The sequence below is a fragment of the Triturus cristatus genome, chromosome 2_2 (assembly GCF_964204655.1).
Source record: "Triturus cristatus chromosome 2_2, aTriCri1.1, whole genome shotgun sequence".
In the NCBI taxonomy this organism is placed as follows: domain Eukaryota; kingdom Metazoa; phylum Chordata; class Amphibia; order Caudata; family Salamandridae; genus Triturus; species Triturus cristatus.
This window is the reverse complement of record NC_140582.1, coordinates 969,015,684-969,037,051: the sequence shown is the minus strand read 5'-3', so window position 1 is coordinate 969,037,051 and position 21,368 is coordinate 969,015,684. Positions and strand designations below refer to the sequence as shown.

Sequence of the window (21,368 nt, the reverse complement as noted above, 5' to 3'; positions counted from 1 at the left end):
GACATTTCCTGCTTATCCTGATAATGGAGTAATTTCACCTCTGGATTGCACCAGATAAGCAGTATGCAAATTAAAACAGATTAATTGAACCCATATCAATGAACCTATTTTCGTGCACTTGAAGGGGTAGGAGGCTGTGCAACCCCAATTGAGCCACTACTTCACATAGTAATGCCAGAAACATTGGTCCCCTGCAGTGTTCTATGTACTTTAATAGATAGTTGGAAATACATTGTTTCAAGTCTTCTTAAACCTTGATGATGGATCCTTGATGGCCCAGTCTCAGCATCTTGAGGTTTGCGAGTCTTCAAGATGGACAAGCAGTCTTTTGCAAGCCTCCATACCTGCTGGCACAGTCAATAATTATGTGGATACCCCACCTCCCCTGTCTATTCAGTAGGGGGTTTGCACTACATATACATGGTGCATAATTAGCCCTGTACAATCGCCTTTCATTTACTAGGGCCAGAGGTATATTTCACTATCTGCATGCAAGTCATTGACTATTTTAAGAAGAAAATTAGTTGCAAAAACGAAGTTGCATCTAGTGTACCCTCCTTTGTTGACAAAGTGCATCCTTTAAGAAACATTGCATGTTATGTGTTTTTTTTATTACTAGATGTACCATTTTCATTTGAAGCGGACGGAAGTAATAAAATGATTCTTATGACTTCTGGGAAGCTATCCTACAGTGTTTCTTGGGCAGTTGCAGAAAATGGAGTGCCATTAGCCCCACCAATATCTCAGCAGAACAGCGGGATTCAGAGGTAAATCATGAAAGTTGAATAGCAGGTCTTTTTTGTGCTATACAATGATGTGTGTTTTTTTATACGCTTGTCTGCATATCATTAGTTTAATAAGCTCAGTGAACTCCTGATCTTTTTCTGTCAAAATGTTATTATACTTAGTCATTGCAATTATATGTTAAAAATATTGCTACAATGTTCAAGCTTTTAAAATTCAATTTTGATTATCTCCAACAATTTCAAGCAATAAAATAAAAAATATATATTCTTTGTATTCATTTCATAAAAGTATATATCCACTTCTAATAGAAAAATAGCCTTATCAGTGAAGCCTGCATGTCATGCTATCCATGGAAGGAAGCCCCTCATCTCCGAACAACTTTAAAAAAAAAAAGAAAAAAAGAAAGAAAAGATAGTTTTTTTTCTTTTAAAACTCTGAAAACAAAACATTTACTGACTTTCTGGTTTTGAGTCAATGTGTCCCCTACAAAAGGCAATTAGTGAAGCTCTCCGATAAATTATGTAAGATGGCCGGGAAGGCACGAATGGAACAACCGTTTCATGATAATGTTTGGCATCAGTAATTCTACTTATTGTCCACGTCCAAAGGACAATTAGAAGTTCTAAGTTAATAAGGGATTGGAGGACAAAATGTATATAATACAGCAGTAATGACCAATGTTTCTAGCCCTCTTATCAGGATCCCAGATTTGAGCCGCTGTAATAATACATATTTCATCAGCGATTCAGTCCAGATTATAATAATGTTATAATGTGATTTTAAAATGCACTGGGCTATAGATTAGGAAATGAGTCAAAATATTCAATCAACATTCAGTTGACCGTGGTTTAGCAACAAGTTGACACAAATGCGTCATCTGGAGAGGCATTAATATTAGGAACCCAGATGATATCTCTAGTAGGTCACACCACTCCATACATACACTGATAAGTAAACTGTTTGACAACAGGTCAGACTAAATACAGATTTATGTATGCTGATTGTCGCAGACCTTATAAGTTGGGGCGATTGTATTATCTTAATGAGTTCATTGTCTTAAAAGTTCTTTTAGGTTTCTCTAATCGAGCAAGGGGTAAGAGTTGTGAAGGGCAGTATTAATTGAAGGACAGACTGCTTTGTTGGACCAGCGGAGATTTGAAAACTCCGAATTGTTCGGCTGGGTGATTTAATGCACATACTTTATATTTATGCTTAATAGTAAAGTAACAGTTCATGCTACTATGGTGTAGTTGTATTTTACTGTGTTTGTCTTTTTATCATGCTGTCAAGCTAATTGGCAATTGCATATGCTAGATACAAGGTTCCTGCTTCCCTTTAGGATAATTATACTTTGTTCCAGTTTCTACATTTAATTTGATTTTAATTGAAGTATTAGTAAAGAAAATGCGACGGGATAATACATTGGTACAACCGAGATGTTCAAGTGGGAAGAACAATGTTTTCAACAATTATATGTTTTAGAGTGATCAAACCATATGTTTGTTTCTGGCATTAATTTAAGTATCCACATACTATTTGAAATACTTTTATAAAAGTCACACACATTTTGTTCATGTTTTTCGTATTTGTGAAAACCATTAAAATGTGAATTATTTCCCAGGCTTACCATTTTCATCACCATCTTGTTTTGAAAGGAAGACGGACATATGATGTGCTTATCGTTTGATTAAATGTATAAACATATTTTAAGAACATAATGAAGAAAACGAGACCAGAGGCTATCCCTGAGATAGGGAAGTTCCTTTGTGCTGAAAGGGGTTGAATAATCAATTGTGGCATGAGTATTCAGAAATGTAGGGCTGGTGCTGACATATTTTATTCCCTACCCACGCTGCAACTCTCACCGTGGAACCAGAGCTACACTTGATGCTTTTAGGTGGAATCCACCATTGTTCTGAGCATGCCAACTTTGGACTCTGCCTGATCTTATCTTGTATTTAGACCACCAAGTTTTCTTCTTTTTCCCGATTGTTCTATTTAAACACTTGTCTTCCTGATTATACTGTTTACTTGTTATTCACTTCTGAGATCAGGTTTATAATCCTGCAAAACCAATTTACTTCTAAGAAAAGATAACTTCTTTGTTACACTCTCTAGCCATTACCAAAATATTTGTGTGAGTAGGATAAGGGTTATTGTTCGATTTGATTTATTGTTCATTACTAATGCATTATGCATTAATGGTCTATTAGAAAGGAGGGAGTCAGTCTTATGTAAAGGACCCTAGGATTTTGTTCCCGATGTTTAAAAGAAGAGGTGCGATGTTCTTCATTTCTCATTTGAAAAATAACTACTTCTAAAAAAAAATGAATTATGAATACAATCAACATTATATAAGTTTTTTATTTTTTTAGAGCGTTGAAGAATATTGATGCAATAGCATCGATTGGAGCTTCCAGCCTAACTGACATGAAGAAGTTAAGCAAGTGGGCGGCAGAATCCAAGCTTGATCCGAATGACCCAAATAATGCAGCCTTGATGCAGCTAATCATGGTATAGTGGTGTAATAAATTCAGATTTATTGGCTACAATAACCATTTACGCTAACCACAATAACCATTTACGCTAAGTGTGCAACTCCCTTTTCATATCACACACACAGTTTGCACATGTACAAAACTCTACAATGCATGAAAGAACATATTTGAATTTTAAGATATTTAAATACATTTTTAATAAGGAATTAATCGCAGTGCTTGGGAACTCTACAGCTAACGTGACCAAGTTCACATACAAATGAATATAGTAGTTTCCATAGAATTAGAAGTTTGTGATTAGGATTATGATGTAATCCCCTGGTGTCAGGCCTTCAACATTAGTATTCAGCTCTTCCATCTAAAAGTTCAATAATATTTATATGTGTTGCTCAAGCTCAAGCATTCCCATGCATAAAAGTATTTACTGGTGAAGGGGCAAATGTTTTCTTCTACCATCTCTGCTATTTTAAATTAGAAGATGTAGCACCCTTCGAGGCATGCCCACCTGTGCTGCTTCTTACTCTACAGTCATGGCTGATCCCTTTCTGGCATATCACATGGCACTTTGGGTAGCTCCAAGAATATGGTTATCGCTATATATGCAGAGAAAGAAGTTTCCAGAGGGCACCCAAGCCTTCCCTATTACAGTGTACTCACCTGGAGATTTTTCTTGGTCTTAGATTTTCCAGAGTTTGCAATGTCGATGATGTGCTAGCAATGCAAAATGTAAGGTATTTAGTAAATATGCTGTGTTTCTGAAAAGATATACATGGGACATAAAACTGTTAACAATAGTTTTTCCAGGAAATGCAACACTGATAGTTACATCATCAACTTTCACATCTGTTGTAGGCCTGAAACGGGAAAGAGCTTTTTACTTTAACATACATATTTTACAGTGTTTAGACCACCAAATCTGTGAATGATGTGCAATTGATTCTTTCCAATTATGTGGTCAAGAAGTGTTCTATAATAGTTTCAAAGCAACGTGACAAGAAAATCAGAATGTTCTAATAAAAGATTACTCATTGCAGGGAGCGTGTCAATTTCATGTGCTTTTCCCCTACCTGTCCATGCAGCCATACCTAACTGGCTAAAAAATTCAGTGGACCAGTCATGATACTATCTGTCTTTCACAATTATTTACAAGACATTTTGGAGAGGCTGAGCAAAGACACCTAAGAAGCTACTTGAACACCTGGCCAGCATTTCTATTTTGGTAGTTTAAAACTTTGTTTTCCTAGCCTTAATTCCAGAAAGGATCTGTATGGCCCACATGTATCCAGCGTTCTAAATTTATTTAGCACATTGTTTACAATATTTGGCCTATGCGTGACGCTTCATATTCGAAAACAACAGTACGTTTGTGATGTATTTTTAATTAGACTGCATCACAAGTGAACAGTTTGAGGTAAGGACCGGCAATGCAATAATAGATGTCCCTCAACTTTTAACAGAAATTAGACTATGAAACGCTTTGCTCAACAGCTTTGATGAAGTAATAATTTGCATAGCACTATTGACTATAAACCATTCTTTAATCAGAAAAAGATTAAACTGGTATTTCAATCAGCCCTACCCTACATCCATTAACCAAATATATTTTGCATTTGGAAAACATTGTAAACCACATTTTAACTTACTTATTTTCATATTTAAAACTGTGCACAAATAACTGTTTTTCTAAAACTTAAATCGATTGATGTGTTAAATCTATCTGCAACCCCAATGTGACAGGTTTATTTTGATAACCAACAGTATTGTCCAAGACATAAAAGTGAAGGCCTTGGATATGTGCCTCCATTGGAATTTTGGAAGAAATCTGGTGACAATGCATAACTGTGTTTCAAATCATCTTCAGAATCCCAGCTCACCATTTGAAAAAGATCTTTTATGTTTTATTAGATTGCCAATTTGTCTGACACTTTGCTGCAAATGATACTCCTGAAAATAAGTAGAGATGTAGGTATTAAAATGTGATCACTAGTTTAGATTCTGGACAATCAATGGCATCCCTGCCTTTAGTGAATGAGAAGAGGAACCAAAGCATTGTTCAATTATATTATATTGATAAAGCAGATAAAATATAAACACATCAGCCATTAGTATAGATGCCATATACTTTCTAATGTGGCAACACGTGCTAACAATTGCTATGCATTTTACATCTCTAAACTTATAGGCATAGTAACTTACAGAACTGATATAGAAGCATTCAGTAGTAATAATGCTGTCAATATAATATACAGCAGCCTATTGGTGTATCAGTGGGAAAACATTTAACCACATATACCAATCTGAATGTAATTATATACAAATGCTTATTTTGTTTTTGTCACACTTCTTTAGATTGCAACCAGTGGAGATGCTTACATTCCTGATTTCTTCAGACTAGAGCAGCTACAGCAAGAATTTAATTTTCTTTCATATGAAGAATTTAACAGATCAAAAAGATTTAGAATTTTACAGCTCAGAAACCAAGAGGTGCCTGAGTTCAGAAATTATAAGCAAGTTCCCCTACGTGACCAGGAGATCCCAGAAAAGGTCTTCCAGGTGAGTGAGAAACTGAAGTGTCTGTTGAGATTGAGACATTTTTTTAAAAATAACTGGGTGTGTTGATTGATCTGCTTTCAGAAGTAAACTCCATGAGACTCAAAACAAAGATATCCACTCACAGCTCTAATTTGACATCTTTGACTCTAAACATAAAGCTGTGCAATGTTTAGTAGGTGTAATTTAATATTTGCATCAAACTAATATGTGAGTGGAATTTAGAGTAGTAAACCCAATCCACAAGCTTTGTTGATTGTACTTAGTGTTTCTCTTACAAAATGCAGAAAGTGGCTTTTTAGTCAACAAGTCTAATATCTTGTACTTGTTTATTCTGTACTGAACTATATGAGAACTGCTGGCAACGTGTTGCCTTATGTTACAAAAAAATTATCAACAAGGGAGGAAAACTATGACAGAAACATAACCCAGATCTAGACATTCATGGGAATGATAGTTGTGCTGAATAGAACTTCTTTAAACAAAGTAGGACTATATAGACCCTCTTCAAATATTTAAAAAAGATTGTATGCATTTTAAATTGTGATTATGTTAATAAATTGTGCTGAAGTATATTTGGATTCCATGGCACTGAAGTAGATAAAAGTCTAACCTACTTGGTGTTCAGTCCTAGTTTATCATCAGTATATTTGACTCTGACCCAGAAAACCTGTAAAGACTGCAATATTTTGAAAGCTGAACGACACAGCTGAATATGTTCACCAAATCCATGATAATTAAACATAAAAAGGAATCATCTACTTGATCAAACAAGATAGACATTACCAATTACACAGCCTTTTCCACCACTAGTGGAAGCTTGAGTGGGATTGGGATACATGTAATCTGATGACCATGTTGTCCACCATCAAAATCCAAGACTGTTACCTTAGCAGCTGCTTTGTTCTAACCAAACTTTAATTGTCGCATCTCAAAAATCTGTTCACATGAAAAACAAAAACCATCTAATACATTCACAATAAGGGACAACAAATGAGAATTGTATTGATTGTGAGAACTAATGAAAGGCAACATAATACTGTGAAAAAAACTCTGTGTCAAGCTGTTCCAACTGGTACACATACAGATGGAATACCTCAGGAGACGGAGAGCACATCGACAAAACAATTTCTTTGGAACTGCACTTTTCCATAAATGAAACTATAAGACATGTCAAAAGAGATTCAGACTTCATCCAAACATGTGGTACCTGAGCTCATACTTAACTCAAAGTTGACGAGAGGTCTTGGAAGCCCTAATCCCTCCCCATTCTGGAACTACTATCTCTCAAAAAGCCCTACCTAGTTCACCGATAAGTTGCGTCAAATAGAACGATTAGGTAGAGCATCTGTGGATGGTATGACCTGTGACTAAAAGCCTCCTAACTCCAAAGTAACGCTACAAGTCTAGCAGAACTTCATCCTTTGACTCCAACAAGGAACTTTTCGTCATCTACAACGATCTGGTTTCCGCTAGCACCCACCAAAGCTTTGTTGCTCCATCGTCCAAATTCTGTAACAACCTCATGACTTTCTTCACCAAGTAAACTGTTGTTCCAAGATCCAGAATTGTTGATTCTTTGAATCTGAAAAAAGAACAGATGATGGACAGAATGCTGAACCAATCACACATTCACCCCCAGTTACAGATCTTGGTTAAATCCATCGGGTTTTTTGCATTCCACACCATTCCAGTTTAGACCCAGATATATGCAAATCAGTCTTGACCCTGCTCCCCATGAGAACAGTCCAGCCCAAATTGCCAGGTCAGGTCCTCCCTGGACCAGAAAAAAGCATCCTAAGACCAGTTTTAGGGTTTCAGCCCTCATCAGACAGGTTAGCTTTAATCTGGTGGCATAGCGAGTTTGGGGCCCACACATGGGTATACCCTTCTCACTTAGGATGAAAAATGCTAAAAGAACAGATGATGGACGGAATGCTGAACCAATCCCACATTCACCCCCAGTCACAGATCTGGGTTAAATCCATCATTTATTGAATCTACATATGGATGTCAGTCACCCTACTCCCTACCAAGTGGCGGTGCCTGTCATAGAAGCTGAAGTCAGCAAAATCTTTATCTCCTTCAGGAAATCTCCTCCCTAGGACATCAGTCTCAGCCTCCTAACTTTAGCACTAATCAGCACTAACCTCATAAATAGCTTCTTAACCAGCAGGATATAAAAAGTTCGATTTAAAATAAATCCATATTAGAGAGACCATTTTGGATAATGACAGACACGTTCCCATCCATCCCTATGTGCTCAAAATATATTAAATGATCCTCTCACAATAATTATCCTCCTACCTGGAATCCAGCTGCCTCCTCATTGATTTCCAATCGAGTTTTAGGCTGCAAAGAAGTATGGAAACCCCTGTATTACACATAAAAGAGAAGTTCCCTTCTGTTCGGAACTGAAACCTCCCTTGTACGCCGATATTACTTGACCTTTCTGCTGCATTTGACACCATCAATCATAAGGTGCTACTAAATAAACTGGAATCTTCAGCCAGTTTAGGTGGTACAGTCCTGGCTTGGAGCTTCTCCTTCCTACATAATCACACACGTCTGGTAAACGCTGTCCCTTTCCTTTCAAGAACACTTGACTTCCATTGTAGTGCGCTTCAAGGCTCTGCTTTTTCTCCCACTATATTTAACATTCACATGACCCCTTTAACAGCAATCCTGGATTCCTACAAGATTGAGTATCATATGTATGCTGATGGATGTTGGCATTTTTTGAAACTAGAAAACGCCCCTGTAATCTATATAAAGTTTTACATTTCTTGCATCCACCATTAGAAACAAAATAATTAGGGACAACATCAAAATACTGCTTATTGGCTCAGTCATCCCTTTGCTGCCTTTTGTGTGGCCTGATGATCTGGGATCTTCCCCTGGTGCAGTAAAGTAAGCTCACAATTTGAGAGTCTTTGACAGTGTCCTCACATTCTCTGCGCAGATAAATTTTAATGCAAAAATGCATTTATTCGTCTTCAGCCATCTTTGTCAGTTGTAGAGAATCTTATCTTTGCTACACTGCTCATAGAAGACCTCATTGATCTTTGCCAAGATCTTCTCCCATCTGAATTATTGTAATTGTCTCCACATTGTCATCCCCATTACCTCCTTTAGAAAGCATCAGCGTGTGCAAAATAATGCTGCCTGTAAGAAATTGGGTTATTAATTGAGAGGGGTGGAAGCCTCACTCAAGCCACAACCACAAATTTGTCAAGATGGCCCACAAAAACTTTGTAACATAACCAGTGCTTACCCCTCCAATAGCATGGCACAAAGCAGTCAGACTTAACTTGGAGGCAATGTGCAAAATATTTATGCAGTATACAAACAGTAATAAAGTGAAAACACAACACCAGAAAAATACCAAACCAATTTAAAAAACTAGAGTAAACTTTATTAAATAAAATAATACCAGAATGACAAACATCCAACCAGTAGAACTGGAAATATTAGATTCTAAATTTCTTATTGAAAACATCCCCTAAAAACACAAATTGGCACTTGAGGTAATCTGGTCTCGCTAGACCAATGGACAGTTATAAGTTCTGGCTGGCTGTGATGGAGCGCGGGTCAGATATAGAGACCCATCTGTTTAGCTCAGGGTGGACAACATGCCCCACTCATCATTATAAACAATATCTGCCATCATATATTCTGAAACAAAAAATAACAAATTGAAAAACATAGGTTGACAAATAAAATGCAAGAAGACCATGTCACCACTCTAGACTGTTGATTAAATATAATGACTATTTGAGCTGCAGAGAGTAATTAGTAAATGGAATAATTAACTGAATGTTTTTTTCTGGATGAATTTATGTAAATTATTTGATTAGTGACCATGTTTGTTTATTGATAACCATTTTCTTACATTCAGGCTTATGAGAAGAGATTACACGACAGGGATGATAACAGCAATCTGGACCACATTGATGCACACAGAGTACTTGTTGCCAAATACCTGCAGAAGGTGAGCCTTTAATTAACAAGGGAGCTTCCTGATGAGAGCTTCTTTCTGTTTTTTTAAACTTTGCAACTACTGATTGCGTTTGTGGTAAATGGTTGGTACCAATGTGACAAACAATTTAAATGTGATGTGGAATTGTATTCATTTTTTTGGAATGAAGAACCCCTTCTTGCCTTTGACACTACTGTTACAAATATCATTTGTGTCCTTGGATTAATGTTGGAATAAGTGGATAAATGTTTTTTAATTTTTTTGATTGTAAAAATATAGTCTGTGTGCGCTGAAATGAACAAACCCTTGGTACCTAATATTGAAAGTTGATGGTAGATTGCATCAATTTTATAATGTAGGTTACCAGGTAATGCAGGAAACATTTTACGATATCTGGTTGCTCAACAAACTTTACTTCAAATTGTTAGTACTGTATGCCCCACCAAGAGGCTGAGTGTATCTCACTAAGCTTCCAGGACTTCATTGCCTTGGCCAATCATCATTGAGAAGGAGGGAACATTCTCAGTACTAACAACAGTCACATGCACCTGCTCACTTGTGTACACGGTAGAGATGCGCAGGATACCACATTCAGTCACTGGATGATCATTCACACTTTTAAGGGCACCTGCACACATTTCTGCCATAGTTACTAACCAAAATGGTAGTACTTTGAATGGGTATCTGAACTGTACTGCTTAAAACAAACACACAGTTCATCTCTGTTTGTATTTTTATTGTAATTTATGTATCAGTATATTTTAGGAGTGGTACAAAAGCCCAAGAAGACTGTGAGCGGCATTTCCAGCACCCATACATTTATGGTGTTACTCTGTACTGAAGAATGACAAATATCCTGAAACATATGTCTAGAGATATCCAGAACTGCCTGCATCAAAAAACATACTAAAGGCTGTCCACTAAAGTGAGTGCTATTAGGCACTGCATTTACCACAATGCATCTGGAGAAGTTGTGTGCCAGGATGTCTGTCAGTATGCTCCCTAACCCCATTTTGTGATACTGCCATCTTTACAATTGCATCAGAAAGGAGAATATACATTTCTGTGTTCATTGTGCAAATGAGTATTTCCATGACGTAAATGTCCTTGAATCTCTCTAGTTACTGAGACTCTTGAGTTTTAAGCAGATGGGAATGAGATTCCACATAACATTGAGCCTGTTGCTCTTTGTGGATATGTGTTGGGTTGTTTCCATGTTGTTAAATGCACTGTACTTTACTTTCAAACAGGTTAGAGAATCTGTGATGAACCGGTTCCTCATCGCCAAGCATCATTTCATTCTTTCTGACCTGGTTATTGAAGAGGATGTTCCTGGTCTTGGGTAAGAAATAACTTCATCTAAGCTGATTGCTCTCTGAAATATTCTGATGAAAACACTCAATTTCTCAGATTGCAGCAGTGTTTAGTGACACAAGAGCAATCAGAGGAGCTAGGCAAAGCAAAGACTGTGACATCTGTGCAGCCAGACCAACATGCAGGTTAATATACAGACCGGGTGGAAGCACCTTTCTGATGTACATAAAATGAGGATAGTTTTCAAATGAGAAACTAGGATGTGAGACATTACACTAGAGGCAAATAGCAGGAGAGTTGAGGATAATTATCAAGGCTCTAAATCTGGTTGCTTGTGCATCTTGAGAGCTGGATTAAATAGAGTGGCAAGAAAAACGTGGATGAGATTGATGTTATTGTTTAAACATGGAAGAAGGAAGTTGAGTGAAAAGCATAAGCAGTAGTTAGAGAATGTGATATCAGAACAGGGGAAACTAAATAGCAGAAGAACAGGGAGACACACCCTTCCAGAATTAAACAATGAATAGATAAGTGAGAAATGGGAATAAAATAACCCGTCAACTTGATTTAATATTTTTAGTCATCCTGCAAATAGAAGTAACGACTTGGGTTCAACCCATATTCTGTCACTAAAAGCATTTTTGTATCAGTAATACTGTTGAATGCCAGCCTGTGTGGGTCCTGTTTGCCGCAGTTCCGTGAAAGTGTGAACTGGTAGATTGTAAAATGAACTAAACAGAATGCCTTCCACCATCATAAATGATTGTGCTGTTGTACAAGTGGCTCTGACTCGTGTGTTCTATTAATCCAGTTTCTGCATTAGTTACATTGTGTTGGCTGCTGTCCTGCAGAATGCTACGGGAATGAGAACTTTTGGGCAGAGGTGTAAGTTGGACTTTTCTCTACATTTAATTGAGGACCATTGGGAGAGCTGAAGCATTATTATTATTGTACTGTAGTTGTTTTTTTATTGAGCCGGTGTGCATCACTGTTTCAAGGCACAATTATCATAAATTGTGTAGCAGGTTATAGAGTGTCAAAGGACTTTGGGCCTGATTTAGAGTTTGGCAGACAAGGTATTGGTGAGAACACTTTCTTGAATAGCTGTGGTAGTTCAGTACTGAGAGACGCTTCACCCACTCACCCGCCCTTATTTTTCATTGGCTTTTGTATTTGTCCTTTGTAAATGCTGTCTTCTGATTTATTATGAGGCTTGTTAGTCCCTCCTTAGTACAGCCATGTCATCATTTGTATCCTCCCATGGCCACTGGCCCCTTTACTTGATTGTTACATGGGGCATGTACTATTTCCTTCGTGCACATGTAGCCTCACAGAGCTTGGTCCGTGCCTTCTCCTCTCCTTCCCCACCCTCCCGCCTGCCCACCCGTTGTCCTTGCCCTCTCACCCTCCTCCCTCCCTATCGATGTCCGTGCCTTCTCCCCCCATCCTCCCTCCCGTTGTCCGTGATGCCAAGCGCCAACCATTTGCAATGCAATAGGTCCCGGGTAAATTGGAAACCGATTGCATTGCAAATGCTTGTTTAACTTTGTGGGCCCTCACTTTGTCATCTCTGCTACCCAATGGCCTCCACCCATGTGTCAGAGCACAGGGCAATCACCAGTCCACTGGCCCAGGAACCTAAAGATGTGGTCCTAAATCATCAGGTTCAAGCGTATGCAGGGGAAATGAAAACATGTTTTACTAGGTAATGCAGAGAAGTGAAAGCATCATGAGAAGTATACGAATCATGCATGCATCACAACCCTTAATACAGTGATCAACATTTTTTATTACATAATCCCATTTTATATTATTGTAAGTATGCTACTAACATCTCTTACAATCTTAAATGTGTTGTAACAGTCAATAATTCTTAACCTTGCAATGCATGAAACCAAAAATAATAAATGCCTCTGTTTATGTCACTCAGGACAGCTCATGAGCCCTTTTCCAGTATGTGGGGTTATTGATTCAGAATGACTTTCTTTATGACACTCACTTAGTATGAACATTTGTTGTTCCAACTGTATTAAATATGGTGATCTGTTGCTCTCTTCATTCATCATTGTCTTTTACAGTTTTGTTTGTATGTTGTTTATTAATTGTCTTACATTTTTCCTGTACTTTACGATGTGTGCTAAGTACTGGTGACCCAGGGTATGTTACAGCAAGCTATTTTTTCCTATACTGCACATTCCTAGTCAAGGGCTTTATTCTTGATCTACTATTGCATATGTGTCTGGAGAGTGACCTAGAAGTTCCAAGTGTGGGCCCAGTACCTAACCCTATTGGTCTAGAAATCCACCCAAGCTAAGACTGGAATGTAATTATAGTAAAGTCACCATTTTCAAAAGGGAAGGCATGTTATAAACAACATGTGGACTAATTCAAAATTGTAATTAGAATATCATGACATTTTTTATAGAGGAGAAATCATAAAATATTGTGTAAATGTATGTTTTGCTACATTTTGACCTGTAATATATACTTCTCACTTCTGGGTCAAAGATGTTCTTTTAAAGAAATGTTTCATCTAGCTTAACCTATTCTAAAACGGGTGATCTTATTTGGTGAGCTTATATGGCAGCCTTTTACAATTGCTCTGTACTGGCTAACAGCTTGCTGTTTAGGTTATTTCCCTTTTTTCATCATCTCCAAATATCCACATCCAAATGTTTCACATACCACTGCTGTCTTAAGAAGATGCATGTGTTTTGAGCATACATCCTCATCCATGAAGCATGTTCTCCTTTTATTTAGTTGTTCAGGGGGCAATCAGACCCGGCCAATATATATATATAAGTTGCCAGGTAGAGCAATTGATCCCCACGGCTTAAGCCACAGTTGTATGTGCTCAGGCATCCAATTTAGGGAGGTGGATAATGACCCCACAATAAAGAGCACAAATGTGGTCATAAATGATATATAGCATTCTACTATGACGTACTATAAAAACATTAGTCTGAGGTTCCAGTTACCCCAAAGCATTCATTTTTCGATTCCCCATGAGTTAATACTGTCCTCACTCTTTCATGGCGCTTTTTAAGTAAAGTCTATAAAACTGGAGTTAGCTTGAAGGATCAAGCTGAGCCAACATTTGTTCACTATATTTAAAAGTAAAGACAGGCACCCAACATTTCGTACTAGCTCTGTGTCATCATTACATTTGTGAACTATAACCAAACGTTTGTCCTACATAGAATACCCCTTTAAGATATGAATTTGAAACTGTAAAGTTTTCTTAGTTTGAAAAAGCAAGCTTAAAGTCCACACTTCCTGAGCTGACCCAGTAGAGTCAGCAAGGTATTATCTCCCATGTGTTGTAAGGCTTACAAGTGCAGGGAATACTAAAAGCATCATTTGGTTGTACAGTTAGAACATATTTTCATGGATGAATCATATAGCCTAACCAAATAAAAAATAATTTCCAAGTCTTTGGAAGAAGAGATTTCAAATATAATTAGAAAATTCTAAAGTAAGTGAGTGCCATGACTTTTTAAAGCATAACAGTAAAGTGGAGATAATAAATAAGCATTCATACACCACAAAGTGCATCAACTTAAATGGTTATTTGACTTTATAATGTCCTAAGATATACGACAAGCAAGAAATTGCTGCAAATTAACATGATTTAAATAAAGCAGGATTACTTTTAAATATAACATTTTGAAGTTAATAGCCATTTTTAAAGTTGACTATTGATGTACGTGATGTGTGTCATGAAATATAATTTTCATGTAGCTGTATATGTATTTGGCAACATGCGGTGCATACTGATAGATCTGCTCCTAATTCTGATATTTAGTTTTCCTCTGCAAGGCAGAATCTAATCTGAGATCCTGGGCAGCTGTCAGACCCCTGCCTGGTGATATCAAACCGATGCTCATAAACACTCTTTAAAGTCTAGACTAAAGCCCTTGAATACTAGATGCATGGTTTAATTAGTGTTTGATGACTGAAACTGTATTAATTAGTTTACAATATAACACATAGTTATATTGATCAGGCATCTCAATTGCTTTGTAGAGTAAATACTTCTCCTTTTCCTGAGTAGAAAAATAACTGCATACATGTATTTCTGATTTACAATTTATATTAATATACAGTTACATATTTGTTATAGATTGAATTTTCTGATTTACTATACTAACCATTTTTAAAATGATACAAGATACTACGGATTGTCCAGTAATGTTGTTTCCGAAATGTTATATGCAGAATTTTCTTATGAACTGAAAGTGTTTTGTATTTCATATGCAACAGTACACGAAAAAATGCCAGATAGTAATTTTTTAAATGATTTGTTTACTTCTTAAATTGTTTAAAGTTGTTCCTTTTTTTACATGTGGGTTCAATGAATAAAACCCAGTATATTTGTTATATTTTATCTGTTAATTATTTATTGTGTTTATCCCTGTTCATGTTAACAACCCAGCATGAATGTCATGAATATGTCACAGCTGGTTTGGGCATTGTATTCACCATTGAATGTCAGATATGCCATTCAATTGTAATGAAGCAAGGACTCAACTGCTCTTCTCTTTTACCACTTATAGATAAACCTGATGACTTACGCCCTGCCTTCCATATTTAAAATCAAAGTTCAGGATGGAGTCCTTTGAATAAACAACAGTTCCAACTAAGGATCTCCCTTTAGCCTTCAAAGGTCCTCCATCTTCGCATTTTAAGCCTTAAATAAGGCCCTCTTCAAGTATCTGTCAAGCAAAATATTTTTCAAATGGCAAATAATTCCACCCCACATCTCAAATAAACCAGGCTAATTTTTCTGTCAAGATCCTTGGCTGAGGTTTATGCGTCCTGTAGCCGCTCCTGTGCCCAATATTCTGTAGAGCTTCTACTTAAAACAGACAGTTGTGCAGCTCAAAAGCAACAATTGATTAATGTACGGGATCTGGACAGAGGACACACAATATTGGTGCATGGGACTGGCTTTTTTGATGTTCCCGAAATTGTGTGTTCATGGCTATATGGTCAAGAAATCAGCAAAGAATAATTTAATGAGAAGAAAAGTTGCTGGAAATTTACATTTTTGGTTTCATTACAACATAAAACCTAACATTGAAGAAAAGAACCATCTGTTATTAATAAAATGACATATTTGTAACAAGCATTTGCAATGCAATAGGTCTCGCATTTGCGAGAGTTTAAGCTATTGGCATTGTAAATGACGATGCCTTTTATTTATATGTTTTGAAAACCTGCGAGCGGTGTGTAAACATGCACTTTGTAGTTATAGTTGTTGCTTACAAGAAGCAAGGCTGGCAGTAACTGCATCTCTTTTACTGCCAGCCTTGCTTCTCGTAAGCCATTTACAATGGCAATTGCTCAAACTCTCGCAAAGGCGAGACCAATTGCATTGCAAATCCTTGTTCTTTTTCGATATTCAGTTGACTAATGGGGCCACTTTTGTTTCGGTGCCCCAGCCTACTTCCTGCTCCACTCAGACCCTGCTAAAAGGACTAATGGGGCGAGTTCTGACTGTGAGGCCAGTTCAGGATGCAGAGGGAAAATTACCCTTCTTGCGCACTTTAAAGCACCCTGCACCGCACAGAGGAAACACACTGCGAGGCAGTTAGAACCTGGTTGTACTCCATACAATGTGTAGTATGTCCCTTGTTCCACAGGTCAACACCTTGATCAAGAACACAATCCATTCTTCTGTGTATTATTGTCCTTGCTGAATGGAAGAAGCTCACACTTTTTATAGTGTATTGGTATTTATAGAGGTCCCCCTCAAAACAAAGCTTCTCCTCATAGATTTATTTTAAAAAGCCCCAAGCAACAACGACATAAGTACAAGGAAAATCTTTTCTTCATGAAGGGCACCTTACTGGCTCCCTATCTAGCTACTGATTAAACTGAAGACCATACCACGGAAACTAAAATCATGCGATGCAGCGGACATTTCCACATTGATATGTATTTTCAGCACTTATCAAATAACCGAGACCACTGGAATTATGTGGCAGGAAAGCACCAAATTATGTGGCACAGCAGCACCAAATTATGCAGCAAGGAAAGGGCAAACTATGTCACATACATAATGCAGCACAGTTTTTGTAGTATCAATTCATTCTTTTGTAATTTTGACATACCGTAACACTGCCTGGGCAATGATTTCAACTTATTAGTATTGGCTTGATACCTAAATACAAATATGAGCAAATGAAAGACGAAGAGTTAACTGCTGTGAAGGGCATTTCACTGCGTGCAAACATCTTGCTGCGTTTAACAAAATGTTAAATGTTAGAATCTGCCGTTTATGTAGCAGATGATGAACTGGGTGGCAAATATGTACAATCCATAATTATGTGAAAAAAAGCTATGGGCACAGAATCACATAATTCCAGGGACCAGCAGATAATCCAACACCAATATTTGCAGATTTAAAAAATATATCAGTTTCTAGCTCAAACTAATCCAAGGTTACTTAAAAATGCCATAGTGATACAGAGCAGTGCCAGGCCATCCGCAAAGAATAAGATGTCACCTTTCAGATGCCGATTGGTATACTTGGGTGTTAAACTTCTTTTAATAAGGTCAAATTTTTGCCCAGACAGTATTAATGAGTGTTTAAATAGGGAAATATTACAATACTGCCACAGAATATGCTTCGCCATGCTGCATACAATGCATAGTTTGCTGCTTATTTCCAGTGCCTATGATTAAATTCATTGCACCCAGCCTTAAAGCCACTGCAACTCAACTGCCTCAAACTGCCTAAGTCACATCAACAGGCCAGATGCCCAAAACTGGCTACCAAAAAAAAATACTCCCATTATCTAGGCATAACTCAAAATCAAGAACACTTGTGTTCAATGCGTCCCTCTATGGAACTCCTATATTATCCTCTTTAGTCATGAAAAAAATCTCAGAAAATTCTACAAGTTTTAAAGGATAAACGTCTGTCAATGGTCTACGGTTTGTACCACTGCTCATCTGCTCCAATGCTGCTTCTGGTCAATTCACCCAATCGATAGTTGTTAGCAGCTGATGGCTCTCTGCTGTACAGTATTCGTTATCTACTCCGACCTCCAGCCACCCCCAACACTCCCCACCCGCAAGAAAGTTCACCAAAATGCCCGTGATGCATCGTGAAATTTAAAGGATAGATAGGTAGCAAGGGTATGGTGTTAGAAATGGGGGTCTCTAGTTGACAATGGCTGGCCACTGTCCAAGTAGGGACCCTTCTTCCTATGTCAGAGTAAGAGGGCTACACCCTTTGATAACCCCTGCTCAACCCTGTGGTAACGTAGCACGAGAAGCTAGGCTTATCTCAGAGGCAGTGTGTGAAGCATTTATGACCATACACAGTAACACAGTGAAGAACACTACAAAGGGACAGCACACAAGTAATTATAGAAAAATAAGTATCTTTATATATAGACTTAACACAAGACCAATAACGGTAAAACGCCACAATACTGTAAAATAGGATTATTCTTGAAATGCTGCAAAACTAGTTCAGAGTGTGCAAAGAGGAGTTCAGTTCAAAGCAGTGGTCTCTGCGACCCTTTTAGTTACAAAGTACCTGGATTCTGTAGCAAAACAACCAAAATGTCGCAAACGAGCTGTAGCGATGATTTTCCTCATGCCAAACCGGCGATGCGTTGAATCCTTGCCGCAAGGGAGGATGATGCGCTGATCTGCAGATGCGTGCGGGACAATGCGACAAACTTCTTCACGCTAAGCCGGCGATGCGTTGAATCCTTGCCGCAAGGGAGGATGATGCGCCGAACCTGTTACGTGTGCGACCTTGTTGCGATGAGAAGAAATGGCGCTCCGTGAGGGAGCGACGATCCAGGTGTGATGCAATGAAAATGGCGGACGCACGGCGCCCGCACTGCGATGTCGTGATGCGATGATCTCAATGAAATGATACTTGGTTAGCGAGCACTCGACAGCCCGCAAACGTGCGATGCGATGATCTTTGGGTGTTAGCGAGCACTTTGTGGCCCGCAAGCGTGCGATGTGATGATCCTTGGTTTGCGAGCGCTCGGCGGCAGCAGCGCGATGATTTTTCATACGCTTTTCAGCTGCGGCGGCTCGCAAATGGGCGTTAGTGACGATTTCAGCACTCTCTTCTCTGTAGTAGAACTAGAGGCCCTGGAACTCACAGGAGCCTCACCTGCAGATAGAAATCCTCGCTGGGAGGAATCAGGAGGCTGGTGGTGGAGTCTGATGTGCCTGAGACTCCAGCAGGAGGCTAGCTCTCTTCTAGCCCTTGGGTGATTGCTTTAGCAAGATAAAAATAAAAGTTCTCTTCAAAGTCCTTTTCCTCTTCTTCCAAGTCCAGTAGTAACTACTGCAGGCCAATCCAAGAAACAGCACCCAAGCACAAGGATAGTCACCTCCTGCAGATTCCTTCAGTTACACGGACAGAGGTTCTTCTTGTTGTCCAGGAGCAATACAAAATGTTGGGGTTTCAGCACAGATATTTATACCCCAAAAGTCTTTGTTCTTAAAAGCTACAAGTCACTGAACCCAGCCAGAACCTGTTCTGCCCAGTCCTGGAGCACTTTGTTTACCAGGCTGCATCCTTCCTTTCAGAAAGAGGGGGTCTGCCATCAGACGTACAGTAGGAGGTGGAGCCAGCATTCACCTTGCCAGGCACAGCCCTATTCAGGTCAAGGAGCTACCCCTCCCCATACTCCAATGCAGATCTCTCAATTCAACCCAGGTCTGACTCAGCCTGCCCTGTTCCTCCAAAACCAGACAGCCAATACACATAACAGCAGAGCACACTGGAAGGCTTAGGCAAGAAAATACCTACTTTCTAAAAGTGGTATTTTCAAACGCAGAATATAAAAATAAACTTTACTAAAAGATGTATTTTAATATTCTGAGTTCAGGCATACTGAATACGTTTTTCTACCATGTTCCTTAGGTCAGTTCGGACTATAGAATGTAATAGTCAAACTGCCCATTCTGGCCAGTGGAGAACGAAATTGGATGCAATTCACTACCAGGACATGCTACACACACCAAGGCATGTCCTACCTTACACATACAATGCACCCTACCATAGGGGTGACTGACATGATGCCAAGGGAAGGTTCAGGGGCTGGGAAGTGGGTGCACTTCACAGCCAAGATGGTAGTTCTGGACTGCACACAGACTCTGCAATGGCAGGTCGGAGACACCCTTTGCAGGCTGCTTCTGTGGGTGGCGCAACCCAGCGATGCAGGCCCACCAGCAGCATTTGGCTTACCAGCCCTGGGCACACACAGGCCACGCTACTAGGGACTAACAGGTAAACCAAATAAGCCAATCATGGATATACCAATTCACATAGTCATATTTACACAGGGAGCATTCGCGTTGTGGCACTGAATGGCAGTGGCACAGCGCCCAGAGCATCTAATACCAGCAAAAACAGAGGAGACAACAGCGAAAAACGGAAGGGAGACCCACGCCAATGGTGCTAGGTCTAACATCTGGCCTTGAAAAAATAGAAACTCTTAAGTCCTCCTCTGTGGACCTCTTCCCGGGGAGGGGAGGGGGCAGCCAACAGTAATAGGAAATACTGCTTGTTTACCCAGTGTTCTAACAAGGTACATGAGAAATACAAATTCGGAACAAGAATAGAAGGAAAGAAAAGGGCTAGATAGAGAAGAGAGGCTGTGAGATGGTTGTGACTTCCACAAACGCTAGCAGCACCAGCTGGATTAGTAAATGGTGAAAATAGGACATTAGCCATGTAGGGGGCAGGCTGGGAAGGAAGGTACACCAATAACCGATTTCTAGGCATTTGTTACTTCTTAAACGATACTAGATCCCTGTTCTTTAATACGTCATAAGGAATATCAATCTTTGACCACCGGTCAGCGTGTGGGCCAGGGAGACGAAGCAGGACCACCAAGGAGATCATGACAAACACCTACCAGGGCCGAGCGAGAGGCGGGCGGTCAGCAGGCCCACAAAATGATAGTAAGGGGATTAGACTGCATTTTTTGAAGCGCCCAATGACCTGGGGGTCCTCCGGAATTTAAGTGCTAAGGTGAGCCCCCAGGTCATGTGTGACTTCACCGTTGGGAGTCGTGTCAGGCCGCCGTTGGATTTACATCGCGGGATCAAAAACTGCAGGCGTATTGGTGGGCCGGTGGTTTCTGCAGTCTGGAGCTGAATGTTCAGCAGCGGGACATCGGCATGGGCTGAGCGCGTTGCCCGTGATACAGAAGTAAAGGCGACGAGGCGGGCAAACGGCGTGGTCCGAGCACGTTGCCCGTAGTCCAGTAGTCATCGAGTTGTGAAGGGGT

General features: G+C 39.1%; 1 protein-coding gene across 1 annotated transcript in view; it reads left to right on the top strand.

The window, feature by feature from the left end:
* CC2D2A (coiled-coil and C2 domain containing 2A) overlaps window positions 1-21,368 on the top strand; it is a 415,347-nt gene that overhangs the window by 226,157 nt on the left and 167,822 nt on the right. The window contains exons 18-22 of the mRNA XM_085642396.1: window positions 620-767; window positions 3,123-3,261; window positions 5,595-5,798; window positions 9,694-9,786; window positions 11,025-11,116. Coding sequence (XP_085498522.1) covers window positions 620-767; window positions 3,123-3,261; window positions 5,595-5,798; window positions 9,694-9,786; window positions 11,025-11,116 — 676 coding nt within the window. The remainder of the gene's footprint in view (window positions 1-619; window positions 768-3,122; window positions 3,262-5,594; window positions 5,799-9,693; window positions 9,787-11,024; window positions 11,117-21,368) is intronic.